The sequence below is a fragment of the Pholis gunnellus genome, assembly GCF_910591455.1.
Source record: "Pholis gunnellus genome assembly, chromosome: 6".
Lineage (NCBI taxonomy): Eukaryota > Metazoa > Chordata > Actinopteri > Perciformes > Pholidae > Pholis > Pholis gunnellus.
Genome location: NC_136532.1, coordinates 15,929,763 through 15,949,424, shown reverse-complemented (window position 1 = coordinate 15,949,424; position 19,662 = coordinate 15,929,763). Strand labels below are relative to the sequence as shown.

General features: G+C 40.7%; 1 protein-coding gene across 1 annotated transcript; it reads left to right on the top strand.

Annotated features, from left to right (window-relative positions):
• Positions 1–1,447: 1,447 nt before the first annotated feature.
• Positions 1,448–18,309, top strand: inpp5l (inositol polyphosphate-5-phosphatase L). The gene is made up of 16 exons (XM_079162012.1): positions 1,448–1,918; positions 5,269–5,310; positions 5,727–5,827; positions 6,253–6,340; positions 9,282–9,345; positions 10,305–10,408; positions 10,662–10,714; positions 12,009–12,128; positions 12,441–12,525; positions 12,626–12,721; positions 12,805–12,879; positions 13,182–13,255; positions 13,338–13,449; positions 14,187–14,255; positions 14,346–14,405; positions 15,415–18,309. The coding sequence occupies exons 1-15, from the start codon at positions 1,859–1,861 to the stop codon at positions 14,385–14,387; spliced, it is 1,185 nt and encodes a 394-aa protein (XP_079018138.1). The 5' UTR covers positions 1,448–1,858; the 3' UTR covers positions 14,388–14,405; positions 15,415–18,309.
• Positions 18,310–19,662: the final 1,353 nt, after the last annotated feature.

Here is a 19,662-nt window from a genome sequence, read left to right as displayed (position 1 = left end):
TTAATAGTTAAAGATCATTTTCTTTCCCTGGGAAACATTTTCCAAAATGAAAACATTTCTAATTTGATATTTTTGGAATTTATTGTTTTTGCTCCAAACGTACTGCCTTAATTAGCTGCTGCTTTTCTTTGCTATTTTTGGCAACCCAGGACTCTGGTGACATTTCCTGTCTGATTTATTGTGCAGTGGGCACCAAGCTGCTGTAACACAGTCATGAGGATTGAAAGCTTTATTTGAAACCTTGTATATTTTGTATTTATTCCCTAGTGTACGATGTACTCAGGATCCAGTCTAAATACCTCATTCTGTGGATGTATGCTGCTGATTCTTTTGCAGCGGCTTTATCCAAATACCCCGGCCTCTCCTCCTGGCTGGCAATAAACTGCCTCGGTCCTTTCAGAGAGGTTTCCACTTTTAACTCTCTTTGTTTCCAAACCGGTGATGGACATGGCAGCATTCTTTTGCTACTCTGTTGCAATAGTTTCAAATGGATCTGTTGACGTTGGAGAATAAAGCACACAGTGCTCAGGGGAGGAGTAAGAGGAAGCGGGGAGAAGAGCTCAAAAGGTTGGCTGTTCAACCATGCCATGGTTGAACAGCTCACTAGCGGCACTATGGAGAGCCAGTGTTTGGCCCCCAGCAAAGCTTTGCTTTACCCCGGGCTGGAATGGCACAGATCCATCGACTCCAAATAAGTCTTGTAAGGCTCTGTGCTCCACTGGGTAGAGAAAGCTCCTGTGGCTGTGTTGTACAATATTGTGGTTACTTTGCTGTTGTGATGACTGGAAGTTGTAGGAGGCAGGCTGTTCAAGAGAACATGACTAACCTGCACATAAAAACAAAGCTATAGTCCCACTGATATAGCTGTACACAAGAGCAGTGCATTGGCTTGGCAGTTGCTGCAATGTATGTAAAGGTAAAAGCAGTAATTATGAGCACACACCTGCAAGCACAAATGACAGCCCTCTGGTTATGTAGTTTTGAGGTTTTCTAGAACAGAAAATGAATGACTTCCTGTTGAGACGACACAGAACGAGAGTGGTGAGTTGAGAGTCATTTCAGGTTATTTGAACGTCCTCTGGTAGTTAAACTATTCATTGTGATATTTTATATAATATTACATATTATTATTGCACTATAACAGTATTCAATAGGGGTTTAGGTTGCGGTAATAAAAACTGTCAAACTGAGTAGGCTAGTTGATTTGCAATACAGGCCAGACGCACAGGTTTGAATGTAATCAAAATATTATGGGATTATCTTCAGAGGAGGTTACACTTTGGAGTGATGGCCACGACGTTTGACCCAGTGGAAAACAAACTTGGCTTAAGGAAGACCGCACGGACGACTCGCAGTCAGTGAATGGGCGGAGGCGGAGCACCGGAGTTGACAACCAAGCGAAGACTGTAACTGCTTTGCTCGGTTATGTGAGAGTTCGTCAAGGCAGCAGCAGCAGCAGCATATGCGCCGTCCATGCTGGTTTAAATCCGCTAAGAAGCTACTAGTCCAATTAACCGAGAGGAGGCGGAAGCCCTCGCATGTATAGGCTGTTAAACTAACTCCCCGCTGGCTCGGCTGGACGATGGATATGCGCGCCGCTACGGCATATGATGACGACCTGATACGACAGCCCGCCATAACCAAAACAAGTTGGACCAGCAGCGACACAGTATCGTCAATGGTGTGCCTGTGTATTTAGAGCGGTTGTAGTAGTCGCGATTTTTGGGCTCACACAAAATAAGCCTCTGTAAGCTCCCGGAGAGCGCCAGTTAAATCGGCCTGCAGGCGCGTCATTTGGAGACGCTACGGAGTTCCCTCGGACCGTTGGTGACCGTTGGTGAAGGTGACTCTCGTTAACATGGAAACGCACACCGATGTGCTGCTTGTCACCGCAAATGTCGGGTCACTCTTTGACAATGTAAGTGCACTGGTAAGAGTAACATTGCAACTACACCGGGCCGACGCGCTGCCAGAGGATTATACTTAATGCTGTTAGGCCTCTTGACTCGCTTCGTGACATTGTTACTTTAATTGTATTTTCTATGTTATGGTACACTGTCGAGTTACTCAGCTTTGTTTCTTAGTCGGCTGTCAGTAACTTTGTGCTCAATAGTGTTCGTCCACCTAATTGAATGAAAAGCCACACGCTTCAGTTGATCTCGAGGCAACATTATTTACCCGTGGGATGGGAAAGTTTCACGCCCCACGTGACCTGATAGAGGCTGTGGCGTTACACTGAAATCTGTAGACCCGTCAGATACTGTGACACTGAAGGATCAGCTGTTTTTGCAAGGGTTTTCTATATTGATTTCAATTGACACACTGACAATTCGTAATTAATTGATTAAATTAAGTCACTGTGTGACTGAAGTAAAAAAGTAATCTTCCTTATTAATCTTATTGGATCTGTCATTTCGGTGTAACAGCAGACCTCACATGTTCACTACATTTTGTGTTCATCTAAGTTGGACTAATTGTAAGTTTGTCTTCATTTGTTATATTACCCCGGACATCCATGACATCTCATTCAGTATTTAGTCATTTATTTGCCACAGCAGTGGTCTTCCAAAATAGTAATCGAGACCCCGTCCCATTATTTATATAAAGTAGTTCTGTGTGGACCCTCTTCATGTTTACTCTATGTTCAATCAATCCCTGTTGAAAATCCCTGTTATGAAGTTAATACATGGAGGATCTGTGTTACTCAATAGTCAGTTCCTAGCAGTCTTATCTTACTGTAAGGCATGCCATTTACGTCATCGGCTCAAGTGGTATCACTATATTTCTATAATGTAATCTAAGTTCTAGTTTATAGCCTAGTCTTGAATGTCTGTATCTTTAGAAATAACGTAAACCCACTTTTTAAGGGATTAAAGAGATTAGACTGTATTTTAACTATTCTAAACAATGGTTTTCATTTTGGACCTCTGCCGGGCTCACAAACTTTAGGACATTGCAGGGAGGAGGGCTCTTACTCTCATGGAAATTTGGCTCAGGACCATGTTTCCTGTTGCCAGATCTGGCTCCAATTTAAACATGTTGGATCCCATTGTGGGGGATATGTAAACAGATGAATATCTGCCCCGGGGGACTGAAGTTTTTCTTCTAATTTAGGCCCCCCCCCTATTTCCATAAACACTTCTAAATGTTCACCCAGCCTTTGGAATAAGAGCAAGAGCCTTAAGCACATCACAGGGTAAATCCTCTTGCTTTACAGAGCTGGGACTAGCCGAGTGTCTCCTCAGAGCAGTTTAGCCGGTGAGACAGTCTGCTGCTCTTGCACAAGCAACATTTCTGTGGCACACCATAGCAGTATCCTGGAGATTATGTCCGTTGTGTGTAGTAAACTTGTGTAATGACTGTGTATGGACCCAGATGCATTGAATGGATGTTGTTCTTACACAAACTTTCCCTGTATGCAAACAAATGGCATCGGACAAATTACAATATGAGGCATCTGTTGTTGGAACACATTATTGCCAATTACACGTCTCAGACAATTATTTCCTAAAACCTGACAGCTTGGAACAACACAGCAGTTATATATGAATCAGTGGAATGAATCGGGGTCAACAGACAGAGTCAACGGTATTGTCCTGTGTTCATGACTGTGTTAGTAGCTGAAATGATGGGAGAGGAGTCCTTCTGGTTATAATCGCAGAGCTGCAGTCGTCCCTGCCTACTGCCATGCAAATACACTATGCAAAGCCATTTCTCAGCTAGTATGAATGCACCTGGCGTCGCAGAAGATTGTACATTACTTTCCGACGGGAAAAATTCTGAAGCGGGTGTGGGTAAGAAAGGACATATTCAAATGCCACAGTTTAGGAGAGGTTGCTGATGTACTGCTTATGGTCTTGAAACAGCATGAAAAGGATTCTCTGGTGTGAGAATCAGGAAGCTTTTAACGTCAGTGTACCTGTGAGGTTCACGTATGCTTTTACGTAGCAGGTAGGGGGTGGTTTTGGTCACACCCACTGTGTACTTGGGCTTTTAATGATCAGTAAATTCAGTTATTTATCAGTTTACAGCTACACGAGGCCACATGGTGTAGCTGTAAATGGAATTCTACCTGTGGTTCCAAACAGGAAAAGGTCTGAGTCAGCCACAACCTTGTTAGACAGATTGCTTTGTTTCAGGGTTTATCCGCATGCTTTCCTCATACATAGTTAACAGTGGACCCAGCTGTCAAGTGGCCATGAAATGTAAAACTCACCGTCGGAGGGGATGTGTGGACGGTGGCCAGATTCAAACAGGTGCAGCCAGTTGAATGAGACTACATCCTGGAACACACAGGATAATATTTCCAGACAATCTTTATTTTTTATTATTTTTTTCAGAGTGTTTCCTTTCTGTGATTGATAACCTGCTGTAATGTTAAAGTCAGAAACTGTGATGATATTTTAAAAAAATCTATTAATTTACATTCTATTAAACATCATAAGTGGCTAATTTTTTGCAGTTGACATTTGACCCAATAATAAAAGCTTTTCTAATCAATATTTTTGTATTAAGAAGGGATAAATGAATATGTGTAATGTTAAAGGAGTCGCTCAGATTGACCCTTAGTGTTCTTGGTGGTTTGTCACTAAGTGCACGTGAAGATAATGTTGTGAGGAATAGAGCACGACGTCTGTAGACTTCCAAGTAGCCATAGCTAGTTAACTCTTGCTTGTCAGCTAAAATGCTTAAGCTACTTTATACAGTATATTTCTACAGTATTGTACTGCACTGTGTACTGTATTATAGATTAGGGCTGCAACTAAAGATTATTTTCACATTCAGATGATGTCCTAAAAGTTTTTGTCCACAACTCAAAGATATTCTAAAATATTCACATTTAAGAAGCAGGGATCATTTTTTTTTGTTAAAAAAAAAAATAGTAGACAACATGCTACTACTGCTACTGCAGTATGCAACACAGTATATAGATAAGGTGTGCAATAACTGGTGTTGTCAGCTATGTCGAGTCGAAATGTGAAAAAGGAAATGTGAAAAATTCTAAGGAGGATAAGGAAGTGTTGAGTTGGGACAATAGCTAATCGTGTGCTAATACCCCCCAAAAGCCCTTGGCACACACATGATAAATAAACACATTAGCCATAACATCCTTACAATGTGATATTTCAGTTCTGTGTTTACAGCGTGTTGCACTGCCCCCAGGTGGCCAAAATAACCAAATGAATGCAAGTTTAGTATTGGATTTTAGACCCGTTCTTCCAGAAACATTGCATGCCTTTGATGGTTTTTCTCTTTGTCATTTTACAGGTGGGTGAAATTCAAAATGAGTGGTTACAAGAATTGTATATGGTAAGTTTGGACCTCCTGGAGTTTGACTTGCATTAATAAATCACTGTTACATTTAGTATTTCCACTCATCACCTGCATGTCTCCCTATTTTGTGGACAATCTGGTGCAGTTCAGGTAAATAACAACTATGTGACATCGTTGGTTGTGGCCCACTTTGTAGGCTTCTGGCAGCGCAACATTGGTGACATCCAAACATACAGAGCAGCTCCATGTTCCTCTGGAAAAATGGTTACTTTGTCTCAGCAAAGTCACTGATAACAAAGACACACCACAAATGAATTCCCAGAAAAGCACCACGTGACCCCTAATGGACAGTTCACTTCATCCTGTAACACAGTGTTGACCCCCCCTCACTCCTCATTACTCTGTAATGTAAAACCTGCAGACTAAGACCTGTTTGTGCTGCTTTGTTACAGACTATCCACAGCCACAACCCGCAGTTCATCGCCCTGCACTTCCAGGAGGTGGGAGGAAAGGACTATATGGTCAACATGGGCCACGCTGAAAACTTCTTTTGGTAGGACTTATGTGCTTCTCATAACCCATGCTGCTCAGTAAAGTCATGTCCGTTGTTCACCATGTGTTTGCTATAATCACAAGCTTTTTAAAAAGAGTCTAGTCTCTTTATTTTCATTTGTCTTGCTTTCAGCTATTTTCATTATTGATTTATCTTCCTGATTATTTTCTCCATTCATTGTTTAATTGTTTGATCTATTGAATATAAAAACAGTGAAAAATAGCTTCTTTTGGCCACAAAACATTCCCAAACCCAAAGATATTCAGTTTATAATCACAGAAGATTAAGAACAAACATTCACATTTCAGAAGCGACAATTAGTTAGGCTTAAAAAAATGACTGAAATCTAATCAATGAATTGACTAACCTCTTCAGCTCTATATCTATATCGCTCTATTGCTTAATGATAGCTCCGTTGTTTCCAGGAACATTGAGTCCAGTGAGGAAATGAAAGACTTTGACAGGGTCTGCATCTATGTGGACAACCAGTTCCAAGCGGAAGACAGCTTCACGGTAAGAAACACACTCAGGTCTGAGTCAGAGTAGTTCACATGTGCTTCCACTAGATGGGGTCCTCCTCCATGCTAGTGCTCAGAGGTAGTTGGAGGGGTTGGATGTACCTTGCTGATGATGCTGATGAGCCCAAAGTAGGAGTTGGTTGCTGGTCAACACTTTAGATAAGAGTGGAACATTTGTAAATACATATGAGTCATTAGATTTTCTATGTTATAAGATTTTAGGGGGGGGGTTACAAAAGAAGAAAAGCATAAAATCAGAACAAACATGGAAAAAAATATCATCGGTGAGATTAGAGTACATAATTAAAGCTTCTCTAATTAATATTGTTGTATTAACAAGGGATAAATGAATATGTGTAATATTAAAGGAGTCGCTCAGATTGACACTTAGTGTTCTTGGTGGTTTGTCACTAAGTGCACGTGAAGATAATGTGAGGAATAGAGCACGATTGAGTACAATTCAATGGGCTCATAAAACATCCCTAATCCCATCACAAAGGAAATCAGACTGTAAAAAAAATACATTTCATCAGGAAGTAGTTTTTAGAATAACATGGCTGTTGTTTTGATCAAACCAAGAATGTTCATATGTCGAGTTCTTTTTCAATTTGCGATGAAGATACGAGACAAAACACACACAATCAGAAGTATCAGTGCAGATTTGTCATGTGTGAGGAGATGTTCTTTTACGGGCTGGGTTACTTACGTCACTGTACAATCTCAGAAAACAACATGTCCTTAAGTAAGTGGGTGGCATGAATCTAAAAGATATTGTATGAAACAATGTTGTAATAGTTGAGCAGAGACAAGATGTTCTTAAAGACAGGTATGTTAAGTGACTCATGTCCCTACCGGCATCTCTGATCGGCATCTCCGATCGAAGGAGTGGGATGCGGTGCTCTTCAGTGCCTGGCGGGGCGCTGCTCTGGTCATTGCGTTCAACCTCAATCTCCTCACCTATCATGAAAGGCAATTCTTGCTTCCAACTTCTTCTTTTAGTGACCTCACACAGCACAAGCAACTGGTCAGTCTTTTCCTTGAAATTGAACTTACGTTAGGAGTTGCTCATAACGGGTTTGTCGGCGTTAGTTCTGCCCTGGTTGGGAGAAACACCTCCCGGGTTGAGAAAAGTGGCTGAGTATTTCTTAAACCATTAACCCTTACTCCTCCCATGTGATACCCTCACACTGGACGTCTGACAGTAGGGGTCAATGGCTGCATCTGTAGACTGAAGGTGTGTGAAGTAAAAAGGAGAAAGTCAATGGCCAGGTGTGGGGGGGGAGACAGGCCAAAGTCAATACATTTAACTCTAGATTAAAACTATTGATCCCAGCCCATTTGTGCACGATAAATAAAGTGTGAGGGGGGGTTTTGGAAGACAGCCGGGACTAAGTTTCCCCTGCGCTGGAGTGTTCGCACCCTCCACTGTTTGCCCTGAGAGGGTTGCCGCCCCCCCCCCCCCCACCCCTCCTAATGCCTCATTCTCATTTCGTCGGTGCCACCTGCATTGATTTTCAATTTGTTTCCCCCTGGCTGCGGATCATCAGTTATATGGCCAAGAGAGAGTTTGGGGGGGTTCTCCTTTCAGAGGGGCCGCAGGAGTAGAGGGGGCCGACTTGCATGCATTCCCAGTACAAATGGTGTTTTGATAAAAAATCACTTGTAAGTCAATATTTTTTTATTAAACTGTGCACAAGCCTGATTGATGAAGATAGGTGTTTGGCCGAGTATGTGGAGGAGAATGTGTATCTGAGTTTGAGTGTGTGTGTGTGTGTGTGTGTGTGGGATTCAACATAAACTCTGAAAAATATATAGAACAGTTATCCTGAGCTAATTATTAGTATAGGGTCATTAAATCCTCCTATAAATTGTAATTTTGCGCTAATTGTTAACTGAAATAAAAACAAATGTCAACTTGCTTCTCAGAAACATTGTCTTTTTTTCCCCCAGCATTAAGTTACCAGCCCTATCAGACACGGTCAAATAACCCCATGACTCAAGCCTTAGTTTGGACAAGTTGGTCACTAATTGCCGCTCACTGGAGCCGATCACGGAGACACTTCCATTTTATTAAATGAGGATGACTTTGGCACTGATGATAAATGATCTCTTCAGGGAGAGATCTCTCATGCTCTGGGTAGATGTTTGTGAGTGCACAGTGGTCCGTCACGCCCCGAGCCCTCTGAGCGCCGGCTGATTTTTCTTCGGCCCCCAGTCACAGTGGCAGCGTTGGCAGACAGCAGGCCTACTGCTTAATACCTTTTAAATTGTTTTAATTTTCTGTTTTTATTGATCTCACAGGGCATGATTAATCAGATCAGTGGAGCAGGCAGTTAGTACATTAAAAATTGTCAGCCCCATGTCAAGGATGATTGGGTGCTGAAGTGTGTGTATGATGGGGGGGGGGGGGGGAGTGCAGTATGTGAATGTGTTGTGCAGTTATGTGTTCATATGTGAACGTCTCTATTCTTTAAAGTTTCATGTGTCCATGGTAGAGTAACAATATACTGCGGATCGTTCAATACGAGGCTCACATAATGGGGAAATGAACAATTCAATTCATCATCTTAGAGGTTGAGTTGAGAAGATGATTGTGATGTTTGGGTTTCATTGTGAATCGCTGTTGTGGAACCGCTCTAAATGGATCAGACCGAGCTCAAGTGTTCTCGTTAAAACTATTAAATACCTCAGTTTTAGCAAGTTTTATGCCGCAATATTGAAAATGGTAATACAGTATGTGTATAAAGGCTCAGTTCCAGGCACTTTTGTTGGACTAAACATGGATTTTCTTCTGTTGTATGCAGCAAGTGTCTGCAACGACATTAAAAGAGTAATTTCACCGTTATTTGACAGAAGACATTGTAGAAATATCATCACATATTATAACTTGTTTTGTTGTTGTAACGCTTCTGTTCTTTATTTCTCTCTCTCCGCAGGCTTTGGGGAGCTTGTACTTCATACACAAGAAACTGAAAAACATCTATCAGTATGATTTTAATGGTAAAAACTTTACTCCTTATCAGTGATGCACCGATCCAACTTTTTCAGTCCTGATACCTGCGTATCTCTTAATGTCGAGTACTGATCCGATACCAGTGTTTAATTAATAAGATGTAAGCCTCACTGTGTGGAAGTGACTGGTATCATTCTTTTATGTGTCAGGAAACATCAGGCTTAAACATTGCTTTCCTAACTTTGTCATACAAAATGTAACAAATATATACAAAGATATACATTTACAGAATTGTCATTTATTGAAATAATGGGATCCGATACCAGCTCTGCCTATAGTCACCAATACCTGATCCAGCTATTTGAGTGAGTACCAATATCCGATATCAGTATCGGTGCATCTCTACTCCTTATGCAGGATGTTTGCAATGACTTTTTATCATTTTATTATTTGTCAGCTGGCAGAAATAAAGATAATTCTAGGTCTCAACACAAACCATTCCTCTTGAATCCTGTACTGTTTTGTTAATGGCTTATACCCTCAATTGAGTAAGAGCAATGTTGCATATGATTGGCAAGATTCTTGTCATTTCTTTTTTATCAGGATCTTCCGGACATTTCTATTTGTATAATGACAGTTTGATGGCCCACACTTCCTGGCCACATATTTGCAAAGAACCTGCATTTAAAGTGGAGCTGTTATTTTCCTGCTGCATAGTCCAGTCACGTTAGGCGTGAAAAAGCTCCTCAGAAAAGCTTATGGAAGAACCATAAACATCCTGCAGCTGCCACTCGCTGTGTGGCCCAAACCGATTGTTGTTCACCAAACACAGTCTAATGGCTTGCTTATAGATCCTCTCATCACGTATGCCGCTCTGATGAGGTTAACACCAGTTTATTGATTGCTGTTTGCATGTTTTCTCACTCTTTTACATGTCATACCCTCCCTCCCCCACCCGTCTCTCTCTCTCTCTCTCTCTATCTCTCTCTCTCCCCCCCCCACACAGTTAAGGATTTTAAAGCTGTGTCGGGACAAAACAAGCATGTGGGCTCTCTGGACGGGGTCGCCACAGTGGAGAAAGAAAAATTCCCAAAGAATTTCTGGCCTGATGTGAGTATGTATGCACGAGTGTGCATCTGTGTATGCCTACATTTGTGTGTGCGTGAGTGTGTGGGGAGGGGTACGTGAGGGCCAAAGGGAGATGTTGGGACAAATGAGTCTACTGGGGCTGTAGGGGCTGTCTACCCGCTCTGACAGGGAGATGAGACAAATTATGTGGAAGAATCAATAATTATCAGTTTGGCCCTTCAAAGACATGGCTTACTGCTGTTTAGTGACTCACTCTCATTTGTCTCTGTTGCAGTTCAAGTGGTCCAGAAAGGGCTTCATGAGGACCCGCTGGATTATACACAACCAGTACGTACTGTGCACGAACCACACCTTGATTAAAAAATAAAGTCAGCCTTGGACTCGACTCACTTTCACGTTTGGTTGGTAGTTGACTTTTGTGAAATCCAGCTATTGGAAAAGCTGTTCTGATAAATGAGCTCTCTTGTGACCAGGCAGGTTGCTTTGCTCAAACAGGTTTGAAAGCCAGTGTGTTCATCTGTTGTGGGCCCTTGATACATAAAAACAAAGAAACTCTTGTTTGATACAGCAGCTGTCAAAGTTCTTCAAAACGAGAAATGAAGAAAGGGAGATCATGAATGATTTATTCGCATCAAACTAGACAGTCTGTTTTTACCTTTGTGTTTACAACCCCAGAGGATGCAGTGTGCAGATACACTACACTTTTGATATTCATTAAAAAATATAAATGTCACACCTTAATTTGAGATTTATAAATTAGTTTTTCTACAAAACCTTTTTTATTTAAACCAGCATGTTATTAATATGTTTGTATTGACAGTGGATCAGCTCAGTCTTTAAAGCTTATTGTTTTGATTGTACGACCCACAGTTTGTCTGAGCTCTCACTTCTCATTCAGAAACAATTACTCAGTGCTGTTGCAGTCGTTCAAACTCACACCGTCTGTTTTCACAGCACCCCGATCACCATTTTCAACAACTTTGAAATGATTCATGTAGTTTTTCGACTAAACCGTCCAATTGAAATTGATGAACTATTTCATATACAGAGCCAATGCAGCATAGTGCCCTGCTGCTGACCCAGACCATCTACTGAATGTCCTTTTTGTATAAGAACAGTAGCAAAAAATATATATTTATAATGTATATTTTGAAACTACTGAATTGAAGTAAATTAAGCTAAATATGGCTCTGAACTGAACCAGGATGAATCTGCTGCTCCAGCTGTCTGTGTTTCCTGGGAACTGTAGTCACTATTTGCTCTGCTATGTTGTCACCTGGAGGTAATAACAAAAGGAGCCCACAATCTGTGTGCCACAAGATCATGCTGTGAGTCAACCCAGTCGGCCTTTGTTGGATGCACATTAATTGTTTTCCAGTGACAGCCAAAGAAAAAGAGCGACCGCTCGGCACAATAGACAAATGTGCTTGTTTGTGGACTCAGCATTAACACCGATAAGAAAGCTCCTCATAACTGACACCCGTGTTGGCACACGTACAGGCAGACACACTCACCTATCAGATGTCAGGCTTTGGTGTTATCTAATTGTTTCCTGTTTCCTTCTTCACCTGCCACATATCACCATATTCTGTCTGTGTGTTTGTGTGTGTGTGCCTCACAGAGGTCTGGACCTGGTCAATGTCCACCTGTTCCACGATGCCTCCAACCTCGTTGCCTGCAACTCCAGTCCGTCCATTTACTCAGCCAACCGCAAAAACGCTCTCAGATATGTCATCAACAGGTCGGACTTCCAGCTGCACACAACTATGAAAAATGAAAAACACGACTGTAAAATGTTCAAGATGACGGCAAACACACACTGACTCAAAACCAAAGAACAATTATTAAGACTCCTTGCTTGACTCAGTGACCTCTATGATTGGAGTATATTGTAACATTCTTGGCTAATGCGATCATGTAAAAAGGGATATTTCAGGAATGTACAAAAACTGACCGTTGAATGGAATATTCTGAAGATAATATGATATTCATGTGAATTTGTATACACATTTGGACCCAAACATCTGTGCAATACAGTGCTATTTCCTTCCAGGATATCAGACAGCCGCTACACTCCTCTGCCTTTCATCCTGTTTGGAGATTTCAACTTCCGTCTGGACACACTGAGTGTGGTCCAGGTATGTAACAACTTCTCTCCTGAAGCTCAGATGATGAGGATGTGTATCAGCCCGACATATTGACATAGACCCTTTCTTGTGTTTGTGTTTCTGTGAGCAGCATCTGTCCACAGCGGCAGATGTGCAGACCGTGAAGAAGGAATGCAGTAATGAAGTGGAGAAGATCATCTGCGAAGAAAAAGACAATGACCACCAGGTGATTAAACCGGCTCTGTCAAGACAGCTGGCATTTTAATTTCGGTGCTGCATTCACTTCACCTGCTTTCATCTCACCATCAGGTGCTGCTCCGCATTGAGGAGAAGCTGTTTGCCTACCTGCACCAGGCGGTTTTCAGGGAGGACAACGGCAGAGCGGTGAGGGCACTCGCCTTCCACCCACACCACAGCTTTAGGGAAACTCAACAAAAACAACAGGCTGCTTGGCAACTATCTGGCATGTCTTCACAGATTTTAGATTAGGGCCTGTCAGCGGAAATACAGTCATATGAATGACAGTAGAGTAAATACAAAAGGTCTGGAGGTAAACAAAGCTGTGATAACTTTGACAGTAAACTGGGTTTTCACCCGCGCTTAAGCTGTACTCACTCACATCACGTTGGTTTTTAATGTGTTGAGATTTCCTGTCGGGCTAATCAGTAATGGCCTCTGTCCCTCAGCTTCTGAAGTATGACAAAGAAGTCGCAGCCTTTCATGATGTTATTAAGGAAGAAGACATCAAGTTTCCACCCAGGTAACAGAGCTACATGCTGCAACATACTGTGTGTAAACTCCCACCTCTGTTGTTAAGTACATCGTCTCTCTCGCTCTCTCAGCTACCCCTACAGTGAGGAGTACACTAAACCGACCCAGTACATGAACACTCGCTGTCCTGCCTGGTGTGATCGTATCCTCATGTCGCACACTGCCCAAGAATTCATCCACGAGGTCAGTGAGTCAAAGCTACTCTCATTGTATTTAAAGCTTATATTCATAACTTTCTGCAGGTTCGCTGTCGTAACACTTTCACACAAAGTGCAGAAAATATTCTCTGATAAACGGTTTGTATATACACAGTTTAATACAAGATTGCAACTTCCCAAATGGTTATTTGTTGTCAGATAAGGCTAAGTGACTGGTGGACCTTTCTACCATTGTTCAAACAATATTTACATTCTCGCATGGCTGGCGACTCCATTTTAAGATTAGTGTCATTTATCTTAAATGCTAACCATAGGTTGTATTATTAGCTATTACGTTATCTATCCAAATGAAGCGTCATCATCTTTAGATCCCTTATCTTTCTAAGCACTACGCCCCATAGGTACCGTTGCTACGTCAAGCTTCTCACACGGCACGTTATAATGACGGTGACAGATTTACCACTAACAATTGATTGAATATTGCCGGACAAAACGGGCTTCTTATTTGTAGCCGGTGACCATTGATTTTCCGCTGTAACAAGCTAGCTAATAAAGCTAACAAAGTTTCAAGAGATGGCTGACAATGCTGTCTCTGACTTTTTAATGTTTCCAGATGACTTTGTCTCATAACATCTAACAACACTCAGCCATGCAGGTGACATTCAATTGCGAAAATTCAACTAAAATAAGTTATAGATGTAAGTTTATGTTGAATGCCACATTTCATTTCCTTTGTTACTAAAGAACCATTCTTCTTTTTAGGGCGATGACGGCGAGAAGAGCGTTGTTTACAACACAGTGGGTCCTAATGTCTGTATGGGAGACCATAAGGTAACTGTTTAAATAGATACTAGTCTATTGTAGTCTATTGTGCAGCCAAACAAACGATGTAGTGTAACTCTGGTGTGTTTTCTCTTGTAGCCGGTTTTCTTGTTCTTCTTACTGAAGACAAATGACCATTGACTTGGATCCTTCTCAATGGTAAGAACATGTGCCAGTGAGTGTGTTTATACTGTACAGCATGTCTGTGTGTATGTGTGTCTGTGTGGTGATTCCTGGGGGTGGATTCAGTGTGTGAGAGCGATCACAGTAATCTTGCTCGGGTCCCCAGAGGGCCATAACCCAGGCTGGCCCATTGGAGTCGGGATATGAACTAAGATGAAGTGCCTGCGGGACACGAGCGCTCCTTTGTGTCCCGCGTAGTAGGACCGCAAGCCATCAGCACCTTTCACTGATCTATGTCTATCGAATCCTCTCCACTGTCACCGTGGCTACACGCTAAGTGCATTGCTGGCCCTCTTTTCATTAATTACCATCTGGATAGTCGGCTGGAGAGACATGAATTGTGCCGGACAGCGTATTGGCATTTTTACGGCCATGATTTTTGTTGTCTTGCCGTTTGAATTTATATTTTTGGGGATGGACTGCTTTTTCATGAGGGTCCTTTTTCAGGGAGCTGCAAAATAATGAGTCCATGCAATGAAGGGACTTATCGCATTTCCTTTTGTGTTTGACACTTTGAGACACAGAACAACTTCATTCCAGTACGGCAGTATTTCTGTTTCTCAGGCTACGTTTTACAAGTAAAGGTATTATATCTTATATACATACAGTGCTTCCAGAGTAAAACATGTTACATCTGAAACTTGAATTAAATAGAGGAGTTACATAACAGATTAATTTGAGATCACATGGGATTGGTTAGCTCGTTTCCAGAGGGAGGTGCTTTGAATGGCTTTCATTGGGCTCTGGCTTGGTATTAATAATCATATAATAGGGTAGACTCTTTCATAATCCCCGTCAGCAAGATACTATGTCCCACCCACTGCATCCTGCACCTGCACTGTGAATTACTTGTAACGGAAAGAAGAATTATCTCACTGGTTGAATAGAGCCCTAGCACTATTCTCATTCCTGTATTTTTGTTTCTGTTGGCACATTATGTGACGTAAGTGGTGTGTGTGTGTGTGTGTGTGTGTGTCTGCTGCAGGACTATAACCGCGCCATCCTCACAGCTCTGCCACAGTATCAGTACCGGAGGATAATCAGCACAACCCCACCCATCCAGCCAGCAGCAGGTCTCGATTCAGCTTGTACCCGCTGTGAAAAAACCCCGTCCTCATACCCCTGGTGTCTCACATATGACTGTCTCACTGCCACATGCTGTCGACGACAGCAGCCCGAGTGACACGATCACTGATTTATCCGTAGATGTTATGGATTTCTGGTGCAGTTTTCCAGATTATCTACTCACTCTCAGATCTTAAGTCCTGTTACCTGAAAGCTCAGCGTCACCGAGGATGTTACTGCTATTTCTGCCTGCATCCATGGAGATGAAAAAATGATGTAAAGACTGAAGTGTGTCACTTTACATGAACGTGTATGTTGTTGCATTATATTTTAAATATGCCTCTTTTTTTTTTTTTTTACAGGCAGTGTCAGACAAATGTACTCATTCCTTATTGGCCCAACATATTGTATGAAATGTCCTCAGTCAGTCAGGCCGTTTTGTACCAACTGGACTGAACACCTTCCACTCAAGAGGTTTTAAATTTTTAGTTCTGAGATTACGTTTTCAAGTTGTTCACGTTCACTGTAAGCAACATTTTATTCTACAGCGGAAACATTGTGGAGGACTGCTGCTATACCAGTTTGCTGTCAACACAACAGTTTGGTCAGATGCTCTCTCTATATAAAACAACATATTCTACGTACTCTAAGCTACTGTACTTTCTTGATTAAATAACAAAATCACTTCCAGAATTGATTTTGATAAATGTACAGTATATGAAATGACACTAGACAATGGAAAAAAGGCCAATAACAATTTTAAAGCAATAACAGACTACAGCAGTTTTGACTGTTTATAAATGCTGCATAGGAGCTGAATTTATTCATATAACACAGCTGTTGAAGTAACGTTCTTTTGCTGTTATTCTAATGTAGCAACTGTACATCAATACCAAGTGCTTTATTCCACAACCTATAACTCAGCAGTTCTCTTTTTTTTTTTTCTCACTCAGAGAGTTTTCTTTTCAGTTTGTCTAAAATCTTTTCCACCCTGTTCTGGTTGTGAATGATACTGTAGGCCTCACATGTTTACTTCTATTTGTACGTTATGGGTATGGATGTTTTCATCACACTGCTTCACTTGACCTCCACAAAATGCTGTAAATATACAGTTTATCCACATGTGTGCACCCACACACAACACAGAAGGCACGGTTTGCTTTTACATTGATTTTTGTCTTTTATTGTTTTGTTGATACATAGTCTCATACTGTAGCACCTGTGCTGTATACTATTGTTGATGTGTTAAGTATTGGTCAGATGGGTGACTGTGCACCAGCCCGCTTTACATGGACGTGTATGCAAACCATTCTTACTTTTTCTGATTGTAGATGTTGCAAATATTACTTTTTCTTCCAGGCAGTGTCAGACAAACCCTCCCACAAATGTACTCATTCCTTATTGGCCCTAAATATTTGATTAAACCTATTTCAATCAGTCAGACCATTTTGTACCAACTGGACTGAATACCTTCCCCTCAAGAGGTTTTATATTAGCAGTTTATTTCAGTCAATCAGAATCTAGTATCATGAAACTGCTGTAAATAACGTTTAACTCAACATTACAAACAATATTGTTATAGGATACTAATAATAATGGATATTTAACATCAAGTATTGGACCAGTCCTACTGACTGTGTTTGCTTTTGTTTTACACAATTTTTCAGTTCTGAGATTATTTTTTGAAGTTGTTTACTATCCCTGAGTACGATTTTATTCTACAGCGGAAACATTGTTGAGGGCTGCTGTTGTACCAGTTTGCTGTCGACACAACAGTTTGGTCAGATGCCCTCTATAAACAACATATTCTACGTACTCTAAGCTACTGTACTTTCTCACAGCGCCTTTAATTAGGTTCCATATCTCTTGATTAAATAAAAGCACTTCCCAAATTGAATTTGATAAAAGTACAGTATAAGTTGTAGAAATGACACTAGACAGTGAACAAAAGGCCAATAACAATTTAAAAGCAGCAACAAACCAACTACAGCAGTTTTGACTGTTTATGAATGCTACGTAGGAGCTGCATTTATTCATTAAACACAGCAGCAGATTGTTTCACCCTGTTAAAATTAAAGTATAGTTATTTTGCTGTTATTCTTATGTACCAACTGTACGTCAATACCAAGTGCTTTATTCCACAACCTATAACCTATAGTTGTCAAAATGCTGTAAATATACAGTTTATAAACGTGTGTGCACCCACACACAACACAGAAGGCACTGTTTGCTTTTCCATTGATTTTTTTTATTTTGTTTTGTTGATTCATAGCCTCATGCTGTAGTATGTGTGCGGTACAATATTTTTGAATTGTGAATTATTTCGATTTTTTTTAAATCTGGATTTAATACTGACTAATTTAAAAAAAGATTGAAATATGTTTGTGGTTTGTTACTTCCATAAATTGTCTTATCTCTTAGCTGGAGCCAATCCCAGCTGACGTGTATTTTAATTTTTGTGTGTGTTTTGTTTTGTCCTACACATCTTGGTGGAACAACACGCTCTCTATATCCATACAAAAATACTTTTCATGCATAAATTCACAGATATTATTATGAAGTTTGGCCTGTCTTGTCATGTTTGTACGGTGGGACTGAAGCCTCACCATAACACAATTAAGTGGTAAGAATCAGTGATGTTTGTGTGGATGGAAGAGTTGTTTTTTAAAGTAATACACTTGTAGCAGTTCAGTGTTGTCTAGTCGTGGGAGTGCAGTGCATTATAAGGCCAGTATTACATTAAGATTAACTCTGGTCAAACACTACATTGTCATATTTCTTTTTTGTAAATAAAATATTACCCTTATAAATGTGACGGACTGTTATTTATTGGCTTTACCAGCAGTGTATATGCAAGATATGTTGCAATACATTTTGCTTTTAAAACTGAAAGCATTAGCTTTTGGGAATTACCCTAATAGTTTCTCTGCAGTTCATTTGAGTCACACCTCTTTGGGGAAATGTTACTTGACTTTGTTTCCCCGATGAAGCTGATAAACCTGAATGTTTGGCTAATGCAGTCTGTACATTCTGAACTTTATCTGTTTCTGAGAAAAGAGGCGTGGATCTTGACGAGTGTCCTAAAGTGAAAAGATTGAGATGATTATTTATATTATTAGATGTTCTAGTTAGTTCTATTGACATGAAGATTGTAACATTTTACTCATGCTGGCTTTTGAGTCAGTCAGATTTAAGAAATATAGGTCAGAATTATACAACATGGACATTGACTCTGCACTAAGTGAACTATATATGTGTTAAGCATCCATTTTCCATAGAATTCAACCAGGAGTTAGGCTGTGCTTATTTTGTGACAGAAGAAAAATGTCATATAAAACAGAGGAGGTGTTAAGCCCGCCCTCCAAAGCTGGAATGAACCGGCTATTTAGGACATTTGCTCAGAGTGAAAGTCTTCAAGCGTCTACAATTCAAGAGACTGATTCTATCCTTTATTGCTTTTCATGTTTTGGTTGATTCAATGGTCAGATAGCAGCAGGTTGGAGGGAGACTAAAGGATTGCCTTCTGAAAATTCACAAATCACAACGATTTTATAATGCTTGATCAATTTTGAACATTTCTATTTTCATAGCGTCAATGTGGACTTGAGCAACATTTATATAATGACCAAATTGGCAATGTATGATACGAACGGTATAGTCTTTGAATATATTTGATGTGAGCAGAGAAACCGAATCATCTGGCCTGACGTCTGTATCACGCAGAGGTTAAACCCACTGAGCCTATGTGGTGAATGAGCAGGACTGTTGGTATTGATTTTATCTTGAAGTGGGTTGTGGGGGTCATTGTCTTCAATTAAGCTGTTAAATCACACAGGATTTGACCTTTGACCTTTGCACCCGTCCTCAGCGTTTGGGCCTTTTTGCTTGAGATTTCATTCTAACTGTCACTTGATGGCAAAAACACTGGTGGAACTTGAGCCATTGCTCAAGCCTGATAAATGATTCGCAATAATTTATTGCACAGCATTGCTAATATTCAGACAACGGATTTCAAAAGCAAGTATCCGATAACGAAAGACAAAGCTGCACAGCTTGCAGTTATTTTAGTCAACGTTCAATTTAAAAAATCCAGAATTACAAATCATACTATTATAATATATAATAACTAACCTGGGCACAGCCATAAACCCATATAGCCTACATTATC

Coding starts and splice junctions, on each gene's coding strand:
- inpp5l (XM_079162012.1), top strand. CDS start 1,859: ATGGAAACGCACACCGATGTGCTGCTTGTCACCGCAAATGTCGGGTCA. Junction 10,715..12,008: donor CGCTGGATTATACACAACCA/GTACGTACTGTG, acceptor TGTGCCTCACAG/AGGTCTGGACCTGGTCAATG. Junction 13,256..13,337: donor GACATCAAGTTTCCACCCAG/GTAACAGAGCTA, acceptor TCGCTCTCTCAG/CTACCCCTACAGTGAGGAGT.